Raw genomic sequence first — 23,904 nt, 5'->3', positions numbered from 1 at the left:
TCGTACGATATTTTAAATAGATTATATTAGTAGTATATGTTAGCAGTGACATTATAGAACATGGAAAGCAAGAAGAAAGCTGAGAATAACCACAGATACGATTCTAACTTTTCATTGGAATATTATACATGGTATAAGACGAAATACTGCTTAAACATATGAGTTATTTGGTTGATATTGTAAATATAAACACTCCTGCCTCTTTTTCGATTAATTATATGAAGAGTATTAACAACATTCTTGCTTAAGAGCATTAAAAACTTTATAAGATGAAGCAATTTAATTACATTTCACTTTTAAAATAAATACAGGCGGTCCACACCTGTGGAGTAACGGTTAGCGCGTCTGGCCGTGAAACCATGTGGCCCGGGTTCGATTTGCGGTCGAGGCAAGTTACCTGGTTGAGCTTTTTCCGGAGTTTTCCCTCAACCCAATATGAGCAAATGCTGGGTAACTTTCGGTGCTGGACCCTGGACTCATTTCACTGGCATTACCACCTTCATCTCATTCAGACACTAAATAACCTAAGATATTGATAAAGCATCATAAAATAACCTACTAAAAATAAAAATAAATACAGGAATGGTAGAAACGAGGAGATTTTATAATTACAAAACTCAGTTTCTATTTTAAAAACCTTGTATATAATATACCCGTATTACATTATATACCTTTTTCGGTAGAGCGCCTGACCAGAGACCAGGAAGTCGCAGGTTCGATTCCCACTCGAGGTTGTGAAATTTTTCTTTCATACCATGGCATGATTGTGACTATAATAGTATTTAATTCATTAATTCATACAAATTTACCTTCAATATATTAACGATATTACTGAGTTACAGTTTTCATATTAACTTATATATAACTACCTTCACTCGTAGGCATATACTGCGCAGGCCAGAGTGATAGAACATAGAACCCTGGACCTCTAGGTGAGGATTAAATGAAATTATATAGGCTTGATTTAACAAAGCAAAATATGAGTACTGAATTAGGCCTACAGATATGCTTATATTCTTATAACCAGATTCTTAGCCAGACTATAGAACCCTGGACCTCTAGATGCGTAAAAGTTAGGGAATAAAATTAAATTAGATAGACTTAGTTTAACAGAGAAAAATAAAATAATCTACAGTTTCAGTATGAATACTGAATTATGTATGATTACATACGAGTATTATGCTTACGTTGCATTATAACCAGATTCGTAACGAGAATATAGAACCCTGGACCCCTAGGTAGGTATAAGCTTGAGAATTAAATTAAATTATGTAGGCTTCATTTAGCAGAGGAAAAATAAAATACTTCTCAACTTCAATATTGATGCTAAATTACATATCTACAGATATGTTTACGTTTTATTATTGCTAGATTCGTAGGCTGCCCCTACAAATAAACTTTATCTCATCTTTCCTGTGGAGCAATAAACAATAATAAATTCAACATTGCTGTACAAGGAAGTGTGAACATTTGGATAAATTTTCTCGACCTCAGTTTTTTCAGGAGAGTATCTCCACATGTCAGATAGTGCAATACACTATGCAGCATTCTTTTTTTAAAATCAAGACATTCTTTGTCTGACATTAGCATAGCAAATTTATACATATGTCACTTATTTCGACTCCAAAATCTACTGATCTGTGAAGCAAAGAAGTAATAAAGATTGAGATGAAAATTACTTCAGTAAGAGTAATTATATTTAAACATTACACACAAAGAAGGAACTGGTCTCGACCCGCTGCTCGCTGCAGCCAGGAGCGACTGGTAGTTTCTGTCCTTATCTGTTGTCTCTGTCTTCCATGTCTCGTACACCGTGTAACAACGTCGTACTGCTGCTAACACTCGATTGGGGTAGGCCATATGTCTTCTTATTCTGAAACCACTTTAGCTGTAGTTTTCTCTCCTCTGTGGGACAGTGTTGATGCTGAAGACATTTCATACTGGAATTGACTCTGGTCACTGTTCCAAACATTACCTTTCTCCACACCCTCCTCTCTTATAAACATGTTCACTTCCTCCACAAACTGTTGTGCCTTCTGATGTATACTGTTATCGTCTTCTATGTGACAAATGTAGTAATATGCCTGTAGTAATATGCTTGAGATGGTCGATTAAGGAAATAGAAGCTTTGAAATTGTCCAAGCCAACCATTTTAGCCACTTCCAGTCCACATCTGCAGATGCCAATAGTGAACTGTAAATCCATACTTCCTTGCACTATCAAATTGCGATATTACATGTTCTTTTATAGTTTGTAATTGAGGACCGTTTTTGCAAAACTTGCTAACTACAAAATTTTCAAAATTGAGATTTTGATGGATTCGTTAACATAAGGCAGGCCTCTACATGATGTTCAAAGTGTCTTAGTAAAATTGGGTTATTTCTCTTCATTGTAGTGTGTCAAAGTGTGATCGTTTTTTCAAAACTTGCTTTCTGCTATAAGTGAGACATACAGCAAAACTTGCTTACTATAGTGTTTTGTCTCTCCTGTAAAATTTAGTTTTTTTCAGTTAGCAAGTTTTGCAAAAACGATCCTCAATTGCAACAGTCTGTTTCCTTTGAAACAAGCTCCTGCTCGCCGTTTGTTAGACACATAATTTAGAATTAATGAGCAATTTGATTTACTTTTAATGCACTTATAGTGCTTCATTAGTTTGCTATAGGAATTGAAGCCACGATTGTAATAGTATTCATAAATGTTCTCTAGTACGCTGTCATCAATATTTTCTAATACACTGGACCTCGACTTTTTGGGTGGAGAGAGTTCATACTCACTTTGACTTGACTGTTCCTGTTGCTCTGGAGATGAACGTCATGTACTGCTTGAACAGCCACCTTCAGGTTCAGGTTCCTCCTCTCCTTCAAAATTAATATATCTATCCAGCGTAATGTCATGTAATTTCTGTGTCATCCTCATTATATTTCTGAATTATTATGTTATATAATATATCCGCGAACTCCATATCCTAGGCCCCGATGTCATTTCCATATTCAGCACATCACAACTTTGTCCCTAATATTTGGACCACATTCATAGAATTAATTCTCTTCTTCATAGTGTAAACTCTTTTAAAATGTCTGTACAATACAATGTACGTACGTAAGTATAAGAGACTGAGAAAGAAGTGAATGTACCTACTACAAGTCTATAAGCTTACACTTCAGTGCTTACTCCTTACGAACAATAACAAAAGAAACATTCCTACCCCTGCAAAGCAGGTACTGCTTACACAACACTCTATACAGAACTAGTCTTAAACTATCTGATATTTTCAGCCACAGTATAATTAAACATCATGTGGTCACTAAGATGTCATTTGTTTAGTGTCTTAAGGGTTAAACTCATAACAACTTATCTCTGGTCAGTTCTGTGCTCAATTCATCAATACCTTCCCACACCGCACCTAATTAAAATACATCTCACAGATACTTCCTCGTGAGCTCTTCAGAGTATCTTTCTGCTCCACTGCATTCCTGTTGTGCCAACACTAGCGAAGTTAAAGCAAAAGAGGACTTGTGGATAAAGTAACACGATGCAATAACGAAACGACGTTCATTGGGGAAACATAAAGCAAGGACCACCTGTAATACCATTCAGTACTACTGTTAAAAACTTAGATTTCCATTTCGACTCGAATCTCAGTTGGAATGCACAGGTAAAATATGTCTGTAAGAAACTTTCTCAATATTCCATTCACTAAAAAGACTGAAAAATTTATTTCCTTCTAAACTGAAACAGATCTTGATACAGACCCTGGTGATGCCTTATTTTGACTATTGCAACGTTTTGTATAGTGATCTTAGTGTTGAATTGTCATTGAGGCTTCAGCGTGTTCATAATGCTTGTGTCCGTTTCATTTTTAACAGCCGTTGCTATGATCATGTCTCCCAAGTATTTCTTACAATTATCTTGGCTTCGTTTACAAGAGAGACGTTCAGTTCATTCACTCTGTTTGCTGTATCAGATTTTAAATAATTCTACACTTATTTACCTAGTTCCTCACTTAATACTTTTAGCATCCCACCACAACTGTGATACACATTCACAGCATAACCTTGCTCTATCAATACCATATCATCAAACATCTCTATACTCCGCTTCCTTCACATACACACAGCTCATTCCTGGAATTCCTTGCCACAGGAAATCAGGAGCAGTCGGAGTCTAAAATTTTGTAAGTACACGCTACTTAGAAATGTTTTTATTGAACAGAACTAGACTCTTGCGGAAGTTTCTAAATGACCAAGTTGTTATTTTTTTCTCCTCACTCTTCTTCTTCTTCTTTTTTTTTTTGATATTACTTGATCATTTGTATCTGTATGCCAGCCTAGTACGATTTTGCTATTCAACTTTTTATGTCTTGTAACCCACATGTATTTTTCTATTAGTATATTAACTGTATACTATATCTCAAGTGAATTAATCGTCGAATTTTTGTTCGAGCCGTTTATGTCTTATAAATTTTATATATATATATATATATATATATATATATATATATATAATGTTCTCCTTATGTTATGTAACTGATTTTGATTATATGTAATTTTCTATTTTATTTTTTATTCTCGTTATGTTATGTAACTGATCTTGACTATTTGTAATTTTTTATTATATTTTATGTAATATCTAAGGTATCTTCTTTTGTGTTGTTTTGTAATCTATCACATAATTTTGTATTTCATGTATATTATTGAAACCTGGTTGAGTGAAGAGAAGGCCTTATGACCTTAACTCTGCCAGGCAAAATAAAACTGCTGGTGCTGCAGTTTATTTCGCTAGTGGAATAAAGTAATGTTGAATAAAAGCGTACTTTACAAACGCAAAAGTATTTAGTAAATGCATGTTTTTTGTCATGGTCATGAATAAAAGAATTTAACTTCTGTTTTAATACAACTGATTGCACAAGAGTGAATCATGCGGCCCGAACAGTTGATTGTAGTTCTTACCCATGTCTAATCAGATGAATACAGTAGAAGGCCCACGTTATCATAGTTACTGATGCCCTTGTTATCATGTTTACAGTTGCTCGTGTTGGTGTTATGTGGAAGTACAGCAATAACTAATGTCTGCATTCCTTTCATCAGTAACCAAACTTGGTCGACCCACACAAGCCTGTTTGAAAGTGATGCCATTCTCAAAGTGAGAAATATATGAGTAATTATTCGAAATTGGACTCATTCATATGAACTTTATTCCTGAAATTTCAGGAAGTGTGGTCCAAATCTCGTGACTCATGTAAAAAAATCCTTGTAAAATTCAACTCGTTGGTCATAAGCAGATTTCTTAAAATGGCTATTAGACTGTTCCATAGTGTCAGTTCAAAAGGTTTTTCTGATTAAACTCCAATGATGTCCTCTGATACCTGAAGATGGGAACAATGTGACAGTTCACTTCACAAGAAGTAATAGGCCTCAATTCATGGATATCTGAGAGAAGAAACTATAAAAATGAAGTAACTGCTGTATAATCTGTTACTGTATTGTTAACAGGTTGTCAGAAAGCTGAGACTTCTTTGAATGCTAGCAGTTTGAACCCAGATCAGTGTTGGACAACTTCCTCTCAATGGGGTTCAGGTTCATCTGTCCAGACAGCCATTCTGCCAGAGCAAAATGACAGTTCTCATCAAATACATCATCAGGACATTGATTATAACAACTCTACTGCTGGTACAGAGTGTCTTGGAGGAAGTGTACCTCCTGCACAGCAGCCATTCAATTACTGGGATCTATCAGCTAGCCATACAGAGGTAAGATAGTTTTAATCTTTGCACTCTCTGTTATTAGATAGAACTGCATTTGATAATGAGAGCATGATAAGCAGAAAATTATGCATTTTTCTTTTACTTCTCTGTATCTTATGCAAATAGTGGAACTATTGTAACTAAAACTTCAATAATTTCGGAATTATGGCAGTTACAGCTTAACATTCCCTAGTCCAGAAAATGGTTTATGGAATGTCATGTGTCTGTGTGCTGGTTTGGAGCCTAAATCAGTGGCCAGATATGATTATTTTAATATGATTTCGCATTCTGCTTATTTGAAGCATAGGGGAAGTATTGTGATGTTAGAAAATATCTGAGGTTTTAATAAATATTTTCCTCAGTTCCTGTTTCTGGTGTATATTTTCTATGATGTACATCTATCTGTTCATACATCATGAGTTTCCTCTCATGTGCTGTGAGAATGATTTGTTTGTGATTTCTTTTGTTTCAATGATTTATTGTTGACATTGTGTAAAAGAATAGAATTTTAAACATAATGATTGTAGGTACTTCTGACCATTTAAAATAATACAGCTTTTTACGTTTTTTTTTTTTTAGTTACTTTGTAAGTATGCACCATAATTTACTGTAAGTCTTTGGGTAGATGAATCATTTGTCGGAGGATGTGAAAATATCTTATGAAACAGATACTTTATCTGTGAAGTCACATGATGTGGTTTAGATATTTTAATTTTTCTATAATATACATGAAACATGCATATCAACATTCTTTATTTAATACTGTAGGCCTATGTTGTATACAATTCTGTTTTTCTGTAATTTTTTAATAAAATAATGATGTATTCCAGTCTTCCTGATATTAGCTTCCACTGACGAGAATTATGCCTTATAAGAGCACCTCCTTATGCACAGTGCTGTTTTTTATACCCATTGCTGGCCAGTGAATTCTTCATCTATGATTCTGAAAGTGGACCCTCCATATATATATATATATATATATATATATATATATATATATATATATATATATATATCCCTTGGAGAGTGTGTCCGATTATTTAAGCGTCCAGGAATTGGGCTCCTTATAGTGTCTCAGCAAACTAATGAACCAGATCAAGTCATGCATAGATGTCTTACTGAAGTACTGTTGTGCCAGATGATGAATTAACAGTTTTGGTCATTCCACTACACCCTAAACTCTTTGCAAACACAAAGCGAGCGGTCCACTGCTTTGGAGTAACAGTTAGTGTGCCTGACTGTGAAACGAGTGAGCTTGGATTCAAATCTGGATGGGTCAAATTACCTGGTTGAGGTTTTTTTCGGGGTTTTCCCTCAACATGTTACGAGCAAATGTTGGGTAACTTTCGACGCTGGACCTTGGCTCATTTCACTGGGATTATCACCATCTCTTTCAGATACTAGATAACCATAGCAGTTGACAAAGCAAATCATAGCTGCAGCTAACCTGGACATCAAGTGAACTTTCAACAAGGTTTGGCATGAGTGACTCGAGGTTAAGTCTGAAACTGGACATGGGGATTCCAAGTGGTATAAGTGATCCTCATTTCGGCATATTTCCGTGCATGAATGTTCAAGAGTCAAGTAGGAACTAGTTTCTCCAAAACTCGCGAAATTCGAGCAGAAGTCTCTCATGTCTGTCATTGGGTCACTACTGCTTAATATTTTTATCAACGACCTCCCATTCTACTACATCCACGGCAGAAAGTCATTTATATATCTATGCAGATGTCACTGCTCTCTTGGCACTGAGCAAGACCTATAGTGTCCTGTAGATTACAGTCGATCGTCAATCACCAACAATCATGGTTTCATGACTAAAGGCTAAGTTTAACATAGACAAATGTCAGATTCAACTCCTTTCACTTAGAGCAAGGCTCAGACATCTACACTTTTCGGCCAACCAGAGCTGTGGATGCAACAAATTAAATATTTAGGGATCATCATGGACTCCCATCTCAACTTTCGAAGTCACATTCAGTCCCTTCTTTGTAGGGCCAATAGATTGATAATTTTACTCTATCCAGTTCTGTTGGCCTTACTCCTGGCAACTTGAGAGTCAGACTTACCATGTATAAAGTTCTCATTCACTCTGTGATAATTTGTGCCTCACATGCATGGGGGTATGTGGCAGTGTACCATAATTGGAAACTCTCAACTTACCCAAAACCAGGTGATTCAGCTCATTACCATCTCCCCAAGTCACCATAAGAGACAAGTTTCATGATGAGCTAAATTTCCAATCGATCATTGAACATATTACAGTCATTTGGGATAACTGAGATGGTGGCCCCCCGGCTATCCCCGCCGTAAATCATTTGATAAGGTTGAAATTCTCGTAAGGTGAGGAGAAATGAAATAAACAGATATAGAATTTTAATTTATCTAATAACAATTATTGATATAAAAATCAGGCAATAACATTTATATAGACTATATAACAAAAACAACAAAAATTTAGAAATATAAAACTTTACATGGTATTTAAAAAGAATTAATAAATATAAATTGAAAGACTTAATAAGAAATATAATCAGCAAAGGAACGCCTCCATAAAAATAAACAATAACGGAGGAAGGGAGATGGAACCTGAATATTAACGAGCTATAAGACTATTGGACTTCTGGGACTGGCTTACCAAGTGATCAAGACCCATCTGACATTCGCTATTACACATGAGAATTGAATTAGCGGATTTCACACATTAAATATTAAACTAACTAATCCGCAATTCTATCATTTACCAATGTAGAATTAAACTACCAAAATGAAACAAGAAATAAATAGTAGAGAATATAAAACTGACGAATGTCAGCGAATTCTTTAAAGTAACTGCAAGTTACAAGATAGAATTTAGAGAAATCTATATATATATATATATATATATATATATATTAATGAAAAGAAAAAGAATAATATTACCAATTGTCAAAATCCTCTTATACTCTTATAATCCTCAGTAGGCCAGTCTCGGGATCAACTTACAGTCACCTTCCTAGAGCAAACGTCTTGTAGCCACTGTCGTAAGGAATTCCAAATCCACGAAGGACGCCCCTATCCGTACTCAGTCACCATCCCAGGTCGACATATCAATATGTAGCTCTGTCTCCGCCGCAGGCATCCCTCCCCAGACTGGGTAGATAGTTACTCGTTCGGACGCTGCTCCGTAACTCCCCTTTCAGCCCCCATGGCTGATTCTCGACCTCACCCGTCGAGCGCCGGACTGTGACCCCATCTCTCAGCCCCATGGTTGATTCTCGACCTCATCTGTGGAGCGCCAAACTGTCAACGGTCCCACCAGGAAAGGACATTCATAACAGAAAATAATTTTGAATAGAAAACGGCCAATGAGAAGAAAGACAGAAATCACGTGGTAAATAAACTCGCTCCTTATACATAAAAACAGTCAGACATAAAATGGCGGATAGGTAAGCTCCATCTATTGAAAAAAAAAGCAAAACTAAAAGCAGAAAGTAACAGAAATGAGGAATAAGAAAGAAAATCGATACAGAACACAGGGTGCCGAAAAATAAATGGCACAGATCCCCACCCCCCCGAAACCTGCGCAGTACCTCAATAGTGCCAACGTCTCAACCAGGAACACGGCATGCACTTTGAGAGCTTCAACAGGAAACCCTCAGCCAGGTCCAACAATGTAAAGGTTAACACCCAACACATGGTCAACAGTGGCAGAATCCAAACGGCCACACGTAAAATGCCTAGGTCGACTGTGTCTGCGGGTGGAGCCGGGAAACTACTGTACTCCCCCACGACCCACTAGACCTTTCGGCATAACATCACTCCGTTGTAGCTGCCAAAATAACAAATTGCCACAGATCCTCGGACCTCTGGGTTATAAGCACAGCTCGCTTCCACAAACGGCACAATCAAGCATAATACCTACACACATACTGCGACACACAAAAAAACAGGAAAGGAGACAAAAAGAAGAAAAGAAAAGGAAATAAAAAGAGAAGAGAAAAAAAATTATATAAGGAGCGAAAAAGAAAATGAATACATAACTACGTGAAAGAAGCGCCATAAGAATAATTGACATGACCTGGGATAGTACATGAACCTTAATTCAACTACATACATAATAATTGAAGGCACCAAGAAAACAATGAATATACCTAATTACTTAAATAGACACTATATAAATATGATCTTAATCTAATACACTAAAAGTATATAACAATACCAACATAATAGAAAACAACACATAATATAATTAAATAACAAGTGGGCCATGAAGATGTAATGCTGAGCTGAGAGCAACAGGATGAATTACTAGTGGTATAAATAATACCAACTCGCCTATAATAACTCGGGAGAACCGCCACCCAGGGAGTAAGACACTTCTGACACAACTAGGTTAGCAACCTAGGAAACGCAGTTTATCCGAATACCACGGATCACGTGACAGAGCTTTAGCAAAACCCATACTGCAGGAAAAGTGAAAAACACATCCCGAGAAAAACACGGCAACATGAAATGCACCATGCCCCCATAAGGGCAGCCCAAAGTCGCCGAAATATAATTCCATGAATCGGGTAATATAGTGACAATGAAAATACGTATACACCTAGATACAACCAGGCGACACCAAATGCATATTGTGACCGTATACTTCTCGTGTGAGTAACAATTAACAGTTTGCAACGCTGTATGCACTCATCAAGAATAAGGATATGTCAACACATGGTGCTAAGCAAAAACACCAATGCTTACCGAAAAATATATCGTTCCTGTACACTCCTTACGTGAGTGGCAATTAACAGTGATCACGCTGTACGCCCTCACCAAGGAAAAAGGTACATGGAAACCTCACCAACTAGCGAAAAATAAATTCTTCAAAATAAAGTATAATTTGAGTACTCTCCTAAATATGAGTTTTCATAAACGGCCTACAAGGCTGTATGTAGTCACCAGGAAAGGTATACTTCAAAATAACCTAACCAACAGGAGACTATTTACTGAAAAATCAATTTGTGAATAAACGTATCGTTTCTGTACTCTCCCCACATGAGCTGCAATTAACATACTACAACGCTGTACGCACTCAATAGGGAAAATAGTACCTCGAAACATGACTTAAACAATTCTTCCCGAAAAATGATGCAAATAACATACTGTTTCCATACTGTCCTCTTGTGAGCTGCAATTAACAGTCAACGCTGTACGCACTCACTCGGAAAAAGTGTACATGGAAACATAATTTAAGTAACAAAGAGGTATGGTCCAAAATCATATGAAAAAGAATCGATCTTGTACTCTCCACATGTAAGCTGCAATAAACAGTCAACGCTGTACGCACTCTCTGGGAAAATAGTACGTGATAAGATCACCTAACCTGGTGAAAATATCAGTTTACCCTAAACCACTTTCTTCACCACAAAAGCGGAAGGTAAAATAACAAAGTGTCTAAGGGAAAACCACTACAGTAATCACATTTCAAACTTCGCACCAAAACCTGAACAAAAACCCGAAAGTCGAGAAACCTATACACACAGAACCTAAATACACAAGAGAAATAACCAACGCCCCAGGTAGATAACATCACGCAAAACCCAAGTAGGTCTGGACACAAAATAAGTAGAAAAAGGCAAAAATAAGTAAACCAACCAATTAACCTAAGAATACAAATGCTAATACAAAACCCAATAGCTGCACAAAAATAAGGCATAAGCATGAAACCTTCTTTAATTGGGGACAGAATTCTTTGGCATGCAAGAAATACACAACACCAACATTCACTTCTGAATCAAGTCATGCTAAGGATTGTTATTGCCACTACCACGATTTGGCTGTTTCGGAACTAACAGCCGGCATGATAAAAGTAGACCACAAAGAATAAGATTCCTGTACATTTATGTGACAGCAAAATATTAACTGAAGTTCACTTAGACATTTGGAAACAGTGAACAAGATTAATTTAAACTTTGAAAACAAAACTGAGAATCCAACTCTCTCATCTGAATTAAGAATGTGTATTAAGCAGCAAAACATGCTGGATGGGAATCATCTCTGGGTGCCATGTGTGATGTAACAAAAAATTATTTGATTATCTAGAGGCTCTATTTTCATAATGCCAGACTTATGATCCCCTATAGGGTTCTGCCAGAAAATAGATGAATAAGAAATCTTGACGGGTCAATCACCTCTTTCCAAATGGAGTGACACCCTAAAAATGGTGGACTATGTTGCTACGATCCGAGCTGTGCTGGATAGGAGTTGGGATAATAACTGCTTTAAACACTGCCTCAGCGAGATTAAAATCTTCGCAATACCCTTGGTTTCTGCCCCTATGGTGAGACACTCCGCAATATAGGTCACCACACAATCCATTCTATGCTTGCTGAGGAATTGAGGTCAGGTTCGCCATATACTAAGAGGTACAAGGATTAGCCACACAAGGCAGTCTTAAACATACTGATATTACTGCCATCAAAAACAACTTGGCTTTCATTCTTGACCCCACTGTCAATTTCGAAACACATGCTGAACAGCTGACTGAGATGGATGTTGAAAAATTTATACAAACCGACAATCCCATAATTATAAAATAATAATAATAATAATAATAATAATAACAATAATAATAATAATAACAATAATAACAACAACAACAACACCTTTTGGAAATCGAAGTTGTCAGTCTAATGGTGGGAGGAAGGGGAGCCATAATCTCCTTTGCCAAAACATGCAAAAAAATTAGGCCTCAATAACACTGTTGTGAGAAAAATAGTCATAAGTTCCGTAAAAGGATTCATTCGGATCTTACAAAATCATCATATGGTAACAACGTTTGAAATTTATTTATATTTTCCTCATTTTCTGTGTTTTTACTCTTTTGTACTTGTTTACTGTTTTTTTTAACATAGACTTCTTTCTTTCCTCTTTAATTTTTTTCCAATTACATGTTTCTTATTTATATCTATACATGTTCATGAATATCTGATACACTTTATCAGTTCTGGCAACCTTAAATAATGGGAAGTTTTCAATAATAAATTTAAAATTAACATCAGAACTCGCAATGTTTTCATGTGGAAAGATGAGAACAGATAACAATGCAGCAGCAGCAGTATTGATAGGCCATGTTTAGTAGCTAGTTCTGAGAGCGGAGAAGTGGGACTAGGGGAAGGTAACCTCGTGACCTATGCATGTGATATGCCGATCTGAGATAACATTCCGTAGGGTCTATCATCCATTCAAAAACATTACCACTCCATAGTCTGTACAGATCTTTTATTAAATCTCTGCCACTGTGCAACGTCACAGTTTGCGTTTATTGGGAAGAGAAATAGCAAAAGGTTGTAATGCTTTTTAATACTATGCTAACAAGCTTGGGATTTCTGCTGATTGAAGACTCATTCAAGATCGACTGAATATTATTGGTTGGCATTGCAGGAATATCATAAAAGTTAAACGCTTTAGAGCAGAGCAAAGACAAATATTTTATCTATATGAGTCTTGGATAGACATCGATTTGACTTTCCAAAAATGGTAGCAGAAAGGAAAAGATGTTAGAAGAAACAAGTCCAAAAGGCTTATAATAGTAGATATAGGTTCCGAAACTGGATTTCTTGATGGTGGTCTTCTAATTTATAAAGGTTGCTGAATGACTGGTGACTACAACTGAGAAATGGTTGAGGAAGTGAGTAACTCCAAACTTGCCACCTGCCTCTGTAACAGTGCAATTCGATTGAGTGAAGATGATGGAAGTGCTAATGATGATGGCGGTAGTGGTGGTGGAATGAAAGTGCTAGTGTTAGTGATAACTCTGCTTTAGGAGTGAAAAACACACTGTTTTAAGTGAGAGTAATAACATTTATATACAAGTTATACTGTATATGTATGTAAATATTTGGGTTGTACTATAAGCAGTAATATGAGCTGTTGTCAAGAAGTCAAAAGGAGGATCGCAATGGCAAAAGAAGCTTTTAATAGAAAAAGGAGCATCTTCTGCGGACATCTGGAAAAAGAACTAAGAAAGAGACTAGTGAAGTGCTTTATGTGGAGTGTAGCATTGTATGAGGTGGAAACATGGATATTACGACGAAGTGAAGAGAAGAGACTAGAAGCATTTGAAATATGGATATGGAGAACAATGAAGCACGTGACATGTACAGATTAAATAATAAATGAAGCTATGCTGTAAAGACTGGGTGAAGAAAGAATGATGCTGAAACTGATCAGGAAGAGGAAAAGGAATTGGCTATGTCACTGACTAAGAAGAAACTGCCTATTGAAGGATGCACTGGAAGGAAAGTTCGAGGCAGAAGAAGGTATGAAATGATAGATAGTATTAAGATACATGGATCATATATGGAGACCAAGAGGAAGGCAGAAAATAGGAGAGATTTGAGATTGCTGGGTTTGCATTGAAAGATCTGCCCTTGGACAGAAAACTATGAATATATATATATATATATATATATATATATATATATATATTTTTTTTTTCTACAATGTAAAAAATGGGATTTAATTGCTAATTCACACAAACTTTAAGTTGGATAGTCTATGTCTATATTTGTATTTTACATTGCATACAGCTTAGTCTTGTTCTCATCGGAATTCCAATACACTTGTGCTGTGGATATAGAGCAAATGTTTTTTTGTATGCGATTATGTCATAATCAGGATTTAGGAGTTCAGCTCACTACTTAACGTGTTCCTACAATAGTTGTTAAATGATGCTGAGGTCTTGGTAATAAAGCCATTAACTCTCTTGGTTTCCAATATTTCTCACACACAATGGGTTTAGAGCAGATCTTTCCAAACTGGGTGCTGCAGAATCCTGGGGTGCAATGTAACAGTGTCAAGGATGCTGCAAAATTCATAATGGGAATTAAGACAAAGGTAATATATTAATATTTTTTTCGCCCAAAAATACTAAAATGCGCCGAAAAACGATTGAGCCACTGAGACCGACAAGAGTGCTCTTTTCTTATGATGAAAGGTACTTTTTTTATAGTTTGCAGTCAGGCGCATTTTCCTCCAGGACTGAAGAGGATAAGCTTTAATATCAGTAACTAGTTTTCTTCTCATTGTGTTGGTTAATATGTTGTACAGTGGTACTGTTAAAAGAGATAATATAACCTGAGAAAAGTAGCACACTGGACCAATTCTTTTTATCAGAAAAGGACCTGCAGTCGATCATGAAGAGTATGAACCAGGAAATGCAGAGCAACAATTAATGGCAATACTTCTGAAATGTCATCCTGCAGCAGCAAGAACTTGAAAGTGCGGCTATATATTGATGGATATTTGAAAATGGGTTTTACATAGTGTGGTGATGAACAATGTCCTGTACCAGAATCTTTGGTTTGTGATGAAAAATTCTCTAACACTAGTAAAGAGGCAAGCAAATTATTACATCATTTTCGCAAAGAACACAATGCTTTGCAAGAGAAAAGTGTGGACTACTTCAAAGAAATTATAAGACAAAGAAAAGTACGAACTGTTTTGTTTGTTAAGAACTGCAAGACCTCTGATAGAGTTCAAGAATGTAGTTAACTTGTAAGTGAAATAATCGCAAAAAATATGCTACCTCATATATTGTCAGAAGAAAAACCACCATTTCAGCAAGCTGTGCTACAGCAAATACAATGTTTTTTTTTTAATCCAATGCCACCAGGTTGTCTTTCGACATTTCTGGTCTTCTCTCCTGGCCATGGCTTAGTTGTAACCCACTTCTGAGGTTGGGGCACCTGGAAGGCGGAGTTACATTACCCCGATGATGTGATAGGATGATTATGATAATGTGTGCCAGGAGAGGTCTTAAATCTAAACTTAACCTAAATTCCAGACCATGGACGAACACAGGATAATCCCCTTTAAGGAAAAATTCCTGTGTTCTAACCGGGAATCGAACCCGGGACCTCATGAACTATAGCCAGAAGCTCTGACCACTAGACCATGAGGCTGGTCTCAAATACAATGTTTGGTCCTGAATATGAATGTAATATTAAGAAAATTCCCTTGGCGGACAATGTAGGATATGTCTGAAAACATTGAAGATGTTGTCAGAACTTGCATTAGTAACATGAATGCAGTGTATACAATACAACTGGATTAATCAATTGATATCAGTGGACTTGCTCAACTGCTTTGTTTCATTCCTTTCACTGAAAGAGATGAAACTGTTGAACAATATCTTTGTTGTCAAGAAATGCTCTCTACCGCTAAAGGAAAATACCTTTTTTAAGCAATAAAGAGTACATGGAGACAGTGAATTTGTTGTGGGATAATTGCATCGGGATAGACAAAAATATGACAGACTCAATAAAAGGACTCCTCATTTTGTCAAAACAGAAGAAAGAAAAAATCATGACAATGCACTGCTTTCTACATAGAAAAACTTTGGTGGCGAAATTAATAGGAGAAGAATTAAAGTCAGTTTTAAACAAAACTGTTCAGATGATAAAATTTACTAGAGGCAGACGTCTAAAATCGCGCATATTTGCACAGATAAATTACTAATTAATAATACAACATAGTAATCTCTCCATACCGAAGTAAGATGGCTATCCAAAGGGCAGGTACTTAATCAGGTATACAAACTCAAGGATGCAATGTTAGAATTTTTTGAACAAGAAAACACAACTGAATTTTCTGATGCACTAAAAAAACGAGCTTTGGTGTACAAAGCAAGCCTTTCTCTCGGACATGTTTGATATCTTCAACAAGACAATTTGTAGACTAGTATTTGTCTATGGCACGCACATATCAATCATATTACTACACGATGTGTGCCTAGACTTAATCTTTTAAAAATTGTTGGAAACAAGAAATGGAGATCTGATATCATAACAATGAGATCGTTTTATATACAGTAACTTATATAAGATCCAAATTATTATGTGAGTGTGAAGTTTGGGGTGGTACATCAAAGACACACCTGAAGAAAATTACTACTTTCCAAAATGCTGCATTAAAACTGTGTTTGGGAGTGCCTAAAACTACCTGAACATGTACAATAGAAATTGAATGTAATGTCCAACCTGTTTGTTTATATATACATGAGAAAATTTTAAAAATTCACCTTAAGCTACAGTCTTCATCAAGATTTATTTTAGTAGGTTATTTTACGACGCTTTATAACAGCTTAGGATATTTAGCGTCTGAATGAGATGAAGGTGATAATGCAGTGAAATGAGTCCGGGATCAAACACTGAAAGTTACCCAGCATTTGCTCATATTGGGTTGAGGGAAAACCCCGGAAAAAACCTCAACCAGGTAACTTGTCCCCACCGGGAATTGAACCCGTGCTACCTGGTTTCGCGGCTAGACGTGCAAACCGTTACTCCGCAGGCGTAGACCTTCGTTAAGATGTATGTTTTTTCAAATAATGAATCACAACTTCAGCAAGTTTCATAATATACAAATGGAAGATGTTCCTTTAAATGTAACTTGTTTAACGATGGAACAAAATTTAGTTGTCAATGAAACTCCACCATGGATGTGGAAATGGCCAAAGTGTTATATTAATATCCCTGGCGATTATACTAAGAATGATGCACCACATGTTTTAAAATCTAGTGCCATGAAACTAATCTGTAACAAATATGAAATTTTTTTTCATATCTATACTGATAGGTCACGGAATACTGATGATGGACTTTCAGGCACAGGGTATTATATCCCAAAATATAACGGGAAATATTATATATTATCATGTTCATCCCCTTTTGTCTCGAAACAGAGCTACTGGCCATAGAGGCAGCTCTTTTACATGTCTCTACCTTATCTGATATACTTGTATGCATTTTCAGTGACTCGATGGAGCTATTCTAAATATCATGAAATATTCTTCATCTTCCTATGCACAAATTACAATCTCTATACAAAAAATATTAAATAAACTAAATCTTCAAAAAGAAATATTATTCCAATGGATACCTAGTCATTGCGACATTACTGGAAATGAGATTGTAGATAATATTGCTAAACGGCTAACATCTTTGGGGCCCAAACCTATGCAAATAACATCTTTAACCAGCACATATTCTGCAATTAATTCTCATTTAACAAATTTATGGGTCGAATTATGGCTTTCTTCTGATAAAGGCCAAGTACTTCAAAACATTCAAAAGAAACCTAATGATTTACAAATGTTCCGCAACATTCCCAGACACATACAAACTTTCTTAGCAAGAGTCAGAACAGGCCATATTATCACTCAGAAGTATCTTCACTGTTTTAATCTTGTTGACTCTAGTAGTTGTTGCTGGTGCAACAATAACGAAGAAGACTTGGAACATATCCTCTTAAACTACCGTCACAAACATCTATAGAACTTATCTGAAATCTGCAATCCCTGTAACCTTGGACAATTCTCTCCAATACATATTAAATACACCTCATCTTTGGAATGTGGCTGCTGAAATATACAACAAGCATCATGTTTTTTACCCATTATTTGTAAGAAGAGGAAATTCATAGTGAAACATAATGGAACTCATATTGTTGATGGATAGCTGGATGCACTATGAAGATAGATAGATAACTGCGTACTCTGGAGGCTCTCAAGATTGAAATAATATGGCTCATACACAATATTAATGAGGATGAGCTCCAGTGAGTGCCACAAAATTTCATACTGTCTGCTAAATGTGCATAGAACATAATGGAGGACATTTTGAACAACTTTTCTGAGATTGTTAACATTCTCTCTTCATTTCCCTAAATAAATAATTCACTAATTACGCAAGTGATAATTTGCTATACTGTAGTGCTATGAAATGGCAAAAATGTTATTTCCAAAAGCTGCTTTCCAGACTGAGTGTCGAGAGGTGGCAGGAATGTCTATACTGTGGGTTTGACTTGCTCTGTACTTCAGAATAGGTTAGGCCTGAAAATGATGGATTTTTTCCATTGCTTTCTTTTTCTGCAAGCGTGTCGGTTATTTCGTTACCCTATCTGTCTGCATGAGATGGTATCCGTTGTAGGTTGATATAAAAATGATAGAGGGAACTTTAATTTTTTGCAAAATTTCAGTAATTCCATATTTTTACTTTTTTTTTTAAGTTACTATCCAAAATATAAACATCACTCCTTGTTCATCTGTTCTCATGTCTGGTATATCATCTATAAAAATTACTACGTCACAGATGGTGGTATTTATCATATCCAGTGCTGTCTGTTTTAGGTATTCTGGTTTGTCTTTTCCTGGTTGTTCAAGATTATGAAGAAACATGTTTTTTTTAAGTCTTATGACGGAATTGGATAAGTTCGACATATATCTTTACTTGCTATGAGCAGAGATTTTTATAGATTATGCTGAAAAGTAATTCTTTTATCAGTCTTTGGTTGCTTATTCATTCAGTTAAGTACTTGGCAGTTCTCTTTTGATCTCTTTTAGTTCGTCTATATGTAATTTGATGATCATAGTCTGTGTAATATCTAGGAGCAGAAGTAACAAATATAAATGATACTCGGGAGGAAATTAAATGCAGAATAAATATGGGAAATGTGTGTTCTTATTCGGTTGAGAAGCTTTTGCTCAAAAAACTGAAAGAATCTATAAAACAGTTTATATTACCGATTGTTCTGTATGGTTGTGAAACTTGGACTCTCACTTTAAGAGAGGAACAAAGGTAAAGTGTGTTTGAGAATAAGGTGCTTAGGAAAATATTTGGGACTAAGAGGGATTAAGTTACAGCACAGAACTGCATGCATTGTATTCTTCACCTGACATAATTAGGAACATTAAATCCAGACGTTTGAGATGGGCAGGGCATGTAGCACATACAGGCTAATCCAGAAATGCATATAGAGTGTTAGTTGGGAGGCCGAAGGGAAAAATACCTTTCGAGAGGCTGAACCGTAGTAGATGGGAAGATAATATTAAAATGGATGTGATGAAGGTGGGATATGATCGTAGAGACTGGATTAATCTTGTTCAGGATAGGGACCAATGGCTGGCTTATGTGAGTGCGGCAGTGAATCTCCGGGTTCCTTAAAAGCCATAAGTAAGTAAGTAAGATTGTGTTCTGGTATTCAGTGGTGGCATCTTATGTCTCATATACGACTACTTTATTTTGGCAGCTGTTTTTTAGTTACGTTATGATTGTAGCTGTATTTACATGTAATTCGTAAAATGTGAGTGGATTAGTTTCTGACACTACATTGTAAATATTATATTCATATTCAAGTGTTGCTTTGATTAGTATGTTGTATGTGATTTTCAAAGTATTTGCATATACTTTCAGTCCTTACCAGCCAGACAGACACTTTATAATTCTTTATTTTTTCCTTTTTTTACTACAGATATTTTCTGTATAGGAAACACCCTTTTAATGAATCTGTTGGGACTAATTTTATTATTAGCAAGGAAGGGCTGAAAATTGAAATTAATAAAATATCCTTAGGCCATAATTATAATGAAATCATAAATTACATAGTCGTAATATCCATTAAATTTACTATTAGCAAACACACATTAAAAATACATTTTAGGAAACACAAAAGCTATTTAAAAAAAAAATCACAATTTTTACATACCATATCAAATTTACTGTTTTCATATGCAAACACACAATATCATTTCTACCAAGTAAGAGTTTGGTATCAGCTTGGCTTACTATCATCCTAGATATCAGTGCATACTATTAATCGGAATATATTGCCACTAGTGTATTTAATTTTCAATCAGCCATGTATCAGCTCACTTAAATTCTTGTACTGAAGATTTGGAACTGATTTAAGTGTTGAGTGTCGAAGAATGTGTAAAAAGCCAACGATTGGCATACCTAAAGGGGGTTAGTTACATTACACTAGATAATTATTCTAGCAAATTCTCTTATTTCATCTCATTTTATTTTTGCAAATAATTGTGCTACTGCACATGAACATTATGATAAGAGTCATGAGTTATGACATAATTATATTACAGCCAAAGTATTTTCTTATTTTCTTCTTCTTCTTCTTCTTCTTCTTCTTCTTCTTCTTCTTCTTCTGCTGCTGTCTGTCAAGGTTTAGGCCTAGTAGATTTGTTCTGAGGTTGAAAACTGGTCGTTCCATCTCCTCAGTGGGCGTCCTATATCTCTGTCCTAGTGATTTATAAAATAATGCCTGCCATGGAAATCTTGAGGGGTATCATTCGAAGAACACGGTCTATGCATTTTTGCTGATTCTTTTGTATCTCGTCTTTATTATATAGTCTATCCTAAACTGTGCTTGGATATTCTTATTCCTTAATAGATCCCTTCTTGTAACTCCAATTAAGAACCTGGCAAATTGCATCAGAGCTTTAGCTTAACTCAGCATTCATGTTCCACATACGTATTTTAGTGTGAATTTAGAAATCACATATTCCCTGTCTAACTTCTTTTCTCATTATTTTGCCAAAATATGTATTAATGCACACATTCAGTTAGTTGTATTTGCCATTTTCCTCTTCCATATCGGCATTACTGTCAAACGCTGAGAGTTTTGATGCAAGGTATATAAAAATTTCGTATTGCTCAATGAGTTTGTCATCAATGTTGATTTTCACTTGTTCTCTACCCCATATTACCATACATTTTGTTTGCTTAACGATTATCTTCATACTATATTTTTTCCAATATTGCTTAAAGTATTTATTGATCTTTGCAGATTCTCCTCTGTTTCTGCAAGCAGGACTTGATTGTTTGTGAACAGGATAGTATCTATAATATCATGATTTATTTTGATGCCATTAGGGTTGTGGATTCTCCAGAGCTGTATTTGTTTTGTTTATATAGATGTCAAATTATAAAGGATAGCTTCTATGTGGAATTGGAACAGACTTTTGATCAGTTACCTAGATATCACATGAAAATTTTATTGGGAGATTTCAATGTTAAAGTATGACGGGAGGCTATTTTTAAACCGACTATTGGAAAAGAGATCCTACACGTAACTAGTAATGATAATGGAATTAGGTTAGTCAACTTTGCCACATAAAAAAATTTAATTGTCAAAAATACAACATTCCCCCATAAGGATATATATAAATATACATGGACTTCTCCAGATGGATTGACACGTAAGCAGATAGATCACATCTTGATAGATAAAAGAAGACATACTAGTATAGTAGACATTCGAACCTTCAGGGGGGCAGACTGTAATTCTGACCATTATTTGGTAATTGGAGAACTAAGAGAAAGACTATCAGTAGCCAAGCGAGTAGAGCAACAAGTTAATATTAGAAGATTCAGTATTCCGAAATTAAAGGACGGGGAAACTAAGCAACATTATCAGATCGAAATTTGAAATAGGTTTGCCGTATTAGGAAGTTCTGACGAAGTTGAGGAAGAGTTAGATGTTAATAGAGAGTGGAAAAATATCCGAGATAGTATCAAAATTGCAGCTGAATGGAGCATAGGTTATTATGAAACTAAGAAAAAGAATTAATATTTGAGGAGAAAAATTCGTTCCGGCACCGGGGATCGAACCCGGGTCCTTGGTTCTACGTACCAAGCGCTCTGACCACTGAGCTACGCCAAATTCAATCCACAGCACCAGACCAAATCCTCCTCCTTCAATGTTTCCCTTTGTGGCCTGACTCCAAGTTAGGTATATATGTTGACGTATATGTCCAATGTCAACTGCCATTATACTAGGAGCGCACTCAGTTGAGTGACTTGTTTGGCCGGGATTCCGCAGTTATGTGCAAAGGAATCTGTACAAATATATGCACTGCAGCTATGAGAATATTATAGATTTATTAATTTGTCCTACAGAATAATATCTGTGATATTGACAATTAATATTTGAGGAGAAAAATTCGTTCCGGCGCCGGGGATCGAACCCGGGTCCTTGGTTCTACGTACCAAGTGCTCTGACCACTGAGCTATGCCGAATTCAATACACAGCACCGGACTGAATCCTCCTCCTTCAATGTTTCCCTTTGTGGCCTGATTCCAAGTTAGGCGTATATGTTGACGTATATGTCAAATGTCAACTGCCATTATACTAGGAGCGCACTCAGCTGAATGACTTGTTTGGCCAGGATTCCGCAGTTATGTGACAGGAATCTGTACAAATATATGCACTCAAATATTAATTGTCAATATCACAGATATTATTCTGTAGGACAAATTAATAAATCTATAATATTCTCATAGCTGCAGTGCATATATTTGTAAAGATTCCTATGCACATAACTGCGGAATCCTGGCCAAACAAGTCACTCAGCTGAGTGCACTCCTAGTATAATGGCAGTTGACATTGGACATACACGTCAACATATACGCCTAACTTGGAGTCAGGCCACAAAGGGAAACATTGAAGGAGGAGGATTCGGTCCGGTGCTGTGGATTGAATTCGGCGTAGCTCAGTGGTCAGAGCACTTGGTACATAGAACAAACGACCCGTGTTCGATCCCTGGCGAAGGAACGAATTTTTCTCCTCAAATATTAATTGTCAATATCACAGATATTATTCTGTAGGACAAACTAATAAATCTATAATAAGAAAAAGAAACCGTGGTTTGATGATTGTTGCATGGTAGTAGAAAGAAGGAAACAGGCAAAATTGAAATACAGGATCCAGTTGAGGCGAATACAGATAATTATTTCAATAAAAGACGGGAACCAAATTGTACACTTAGAAATAAAAAGAGAGATTACTTGAAGGAAAAACTGAATGAGGTAGAAACAAATAGTAAGTATAAAAACATTCGAGATTTATATAAGAGTATATGAGAATGGATATCAGGCAAGGGTAAACATGATCATGGATGAGAATGGTGACTTGCTTGCAGACAGATGGAAAAACTATTTTGGGCAACTACTAAATATACATAGGCCAAATAGAAATGATCGGGACGAAATTGAAATACAAACTGCGGAGCCATTTATACCCGAACCCACACTTGCTGAAGTCGAAATTGCGATAGAAAATCTGACAAAGTACAAGTCTCCAGGTATCGATCAAATTCCAGCAGAGGGTGGAAGCAAATTATCTAACGAAATTTATAAGTTTGTGCTTGCTATTTGAGAAAAGGAAATTGTGCCAGAACAATGGAAGGAGTCCATAATCGTACGTATCTTTAAGAAGGGGGACAAGACTAACTGAAGTAACTTTCGACGAATATCACTTTTGTTGATGTTGTACAAAATTTTGTCCAATATTTTTTTGAGAAGATTAACTCCATATGTAGATGAAATTATTGGGGATCA

The 23,904-nt window shown here is 36.0% G+C and overlaps 1 protein-coding gene across 7 annotated transcripts in view; it reads left to right on the top strand.

The window, feature by feature from the left end:
* The window catches only part of LOC138704946 (protein transport protein Sec16A-like), a 572,743-nt gene that overhangs the window by 327,150 nt on the left and 221,689 nt on the right, over positions 1–23,904 (top strand). For all 7 annotated transcript variants that reach the window (XR_011333490.1, XR_011333489.1, XM_069833405.1 and 4 more), the window contains one exon: positions 5,493–5,749. Coding sequence is in view for 5 of the 7 variants with exons in the window: in XM_069833405.1 (XP_069689506.1) it covers positions 5,493–5,749 (257 nt within the window). In the remaining 2 variants the exon portion in view is untranslated. The remainder of the gene's footprint in view (positions 1–5,492; positions 5,750–23,904) is intronic.

This window comes from Periplaneta americana, chromosome 8 (assembly GCF_040183065.1).
Source record: "Periplaneta americana isolate PAMFEO1 chromosome 8, P.americana_PAMFEO1_priV1, whole genome shotgun sequence".
In the NCBI taxonomy this organism is placed as follows: Eukaryota; Metazoa; Arthropoda; class Insecta; order Blattodea; family Blattidae; genus Periplaneta; species Periplaneta americana.
The sequence above is the reverse complement of the archived record's forward strand: the minus strand, read 5'-3'. Positions and strand labels throughout refer to the sequence as shown.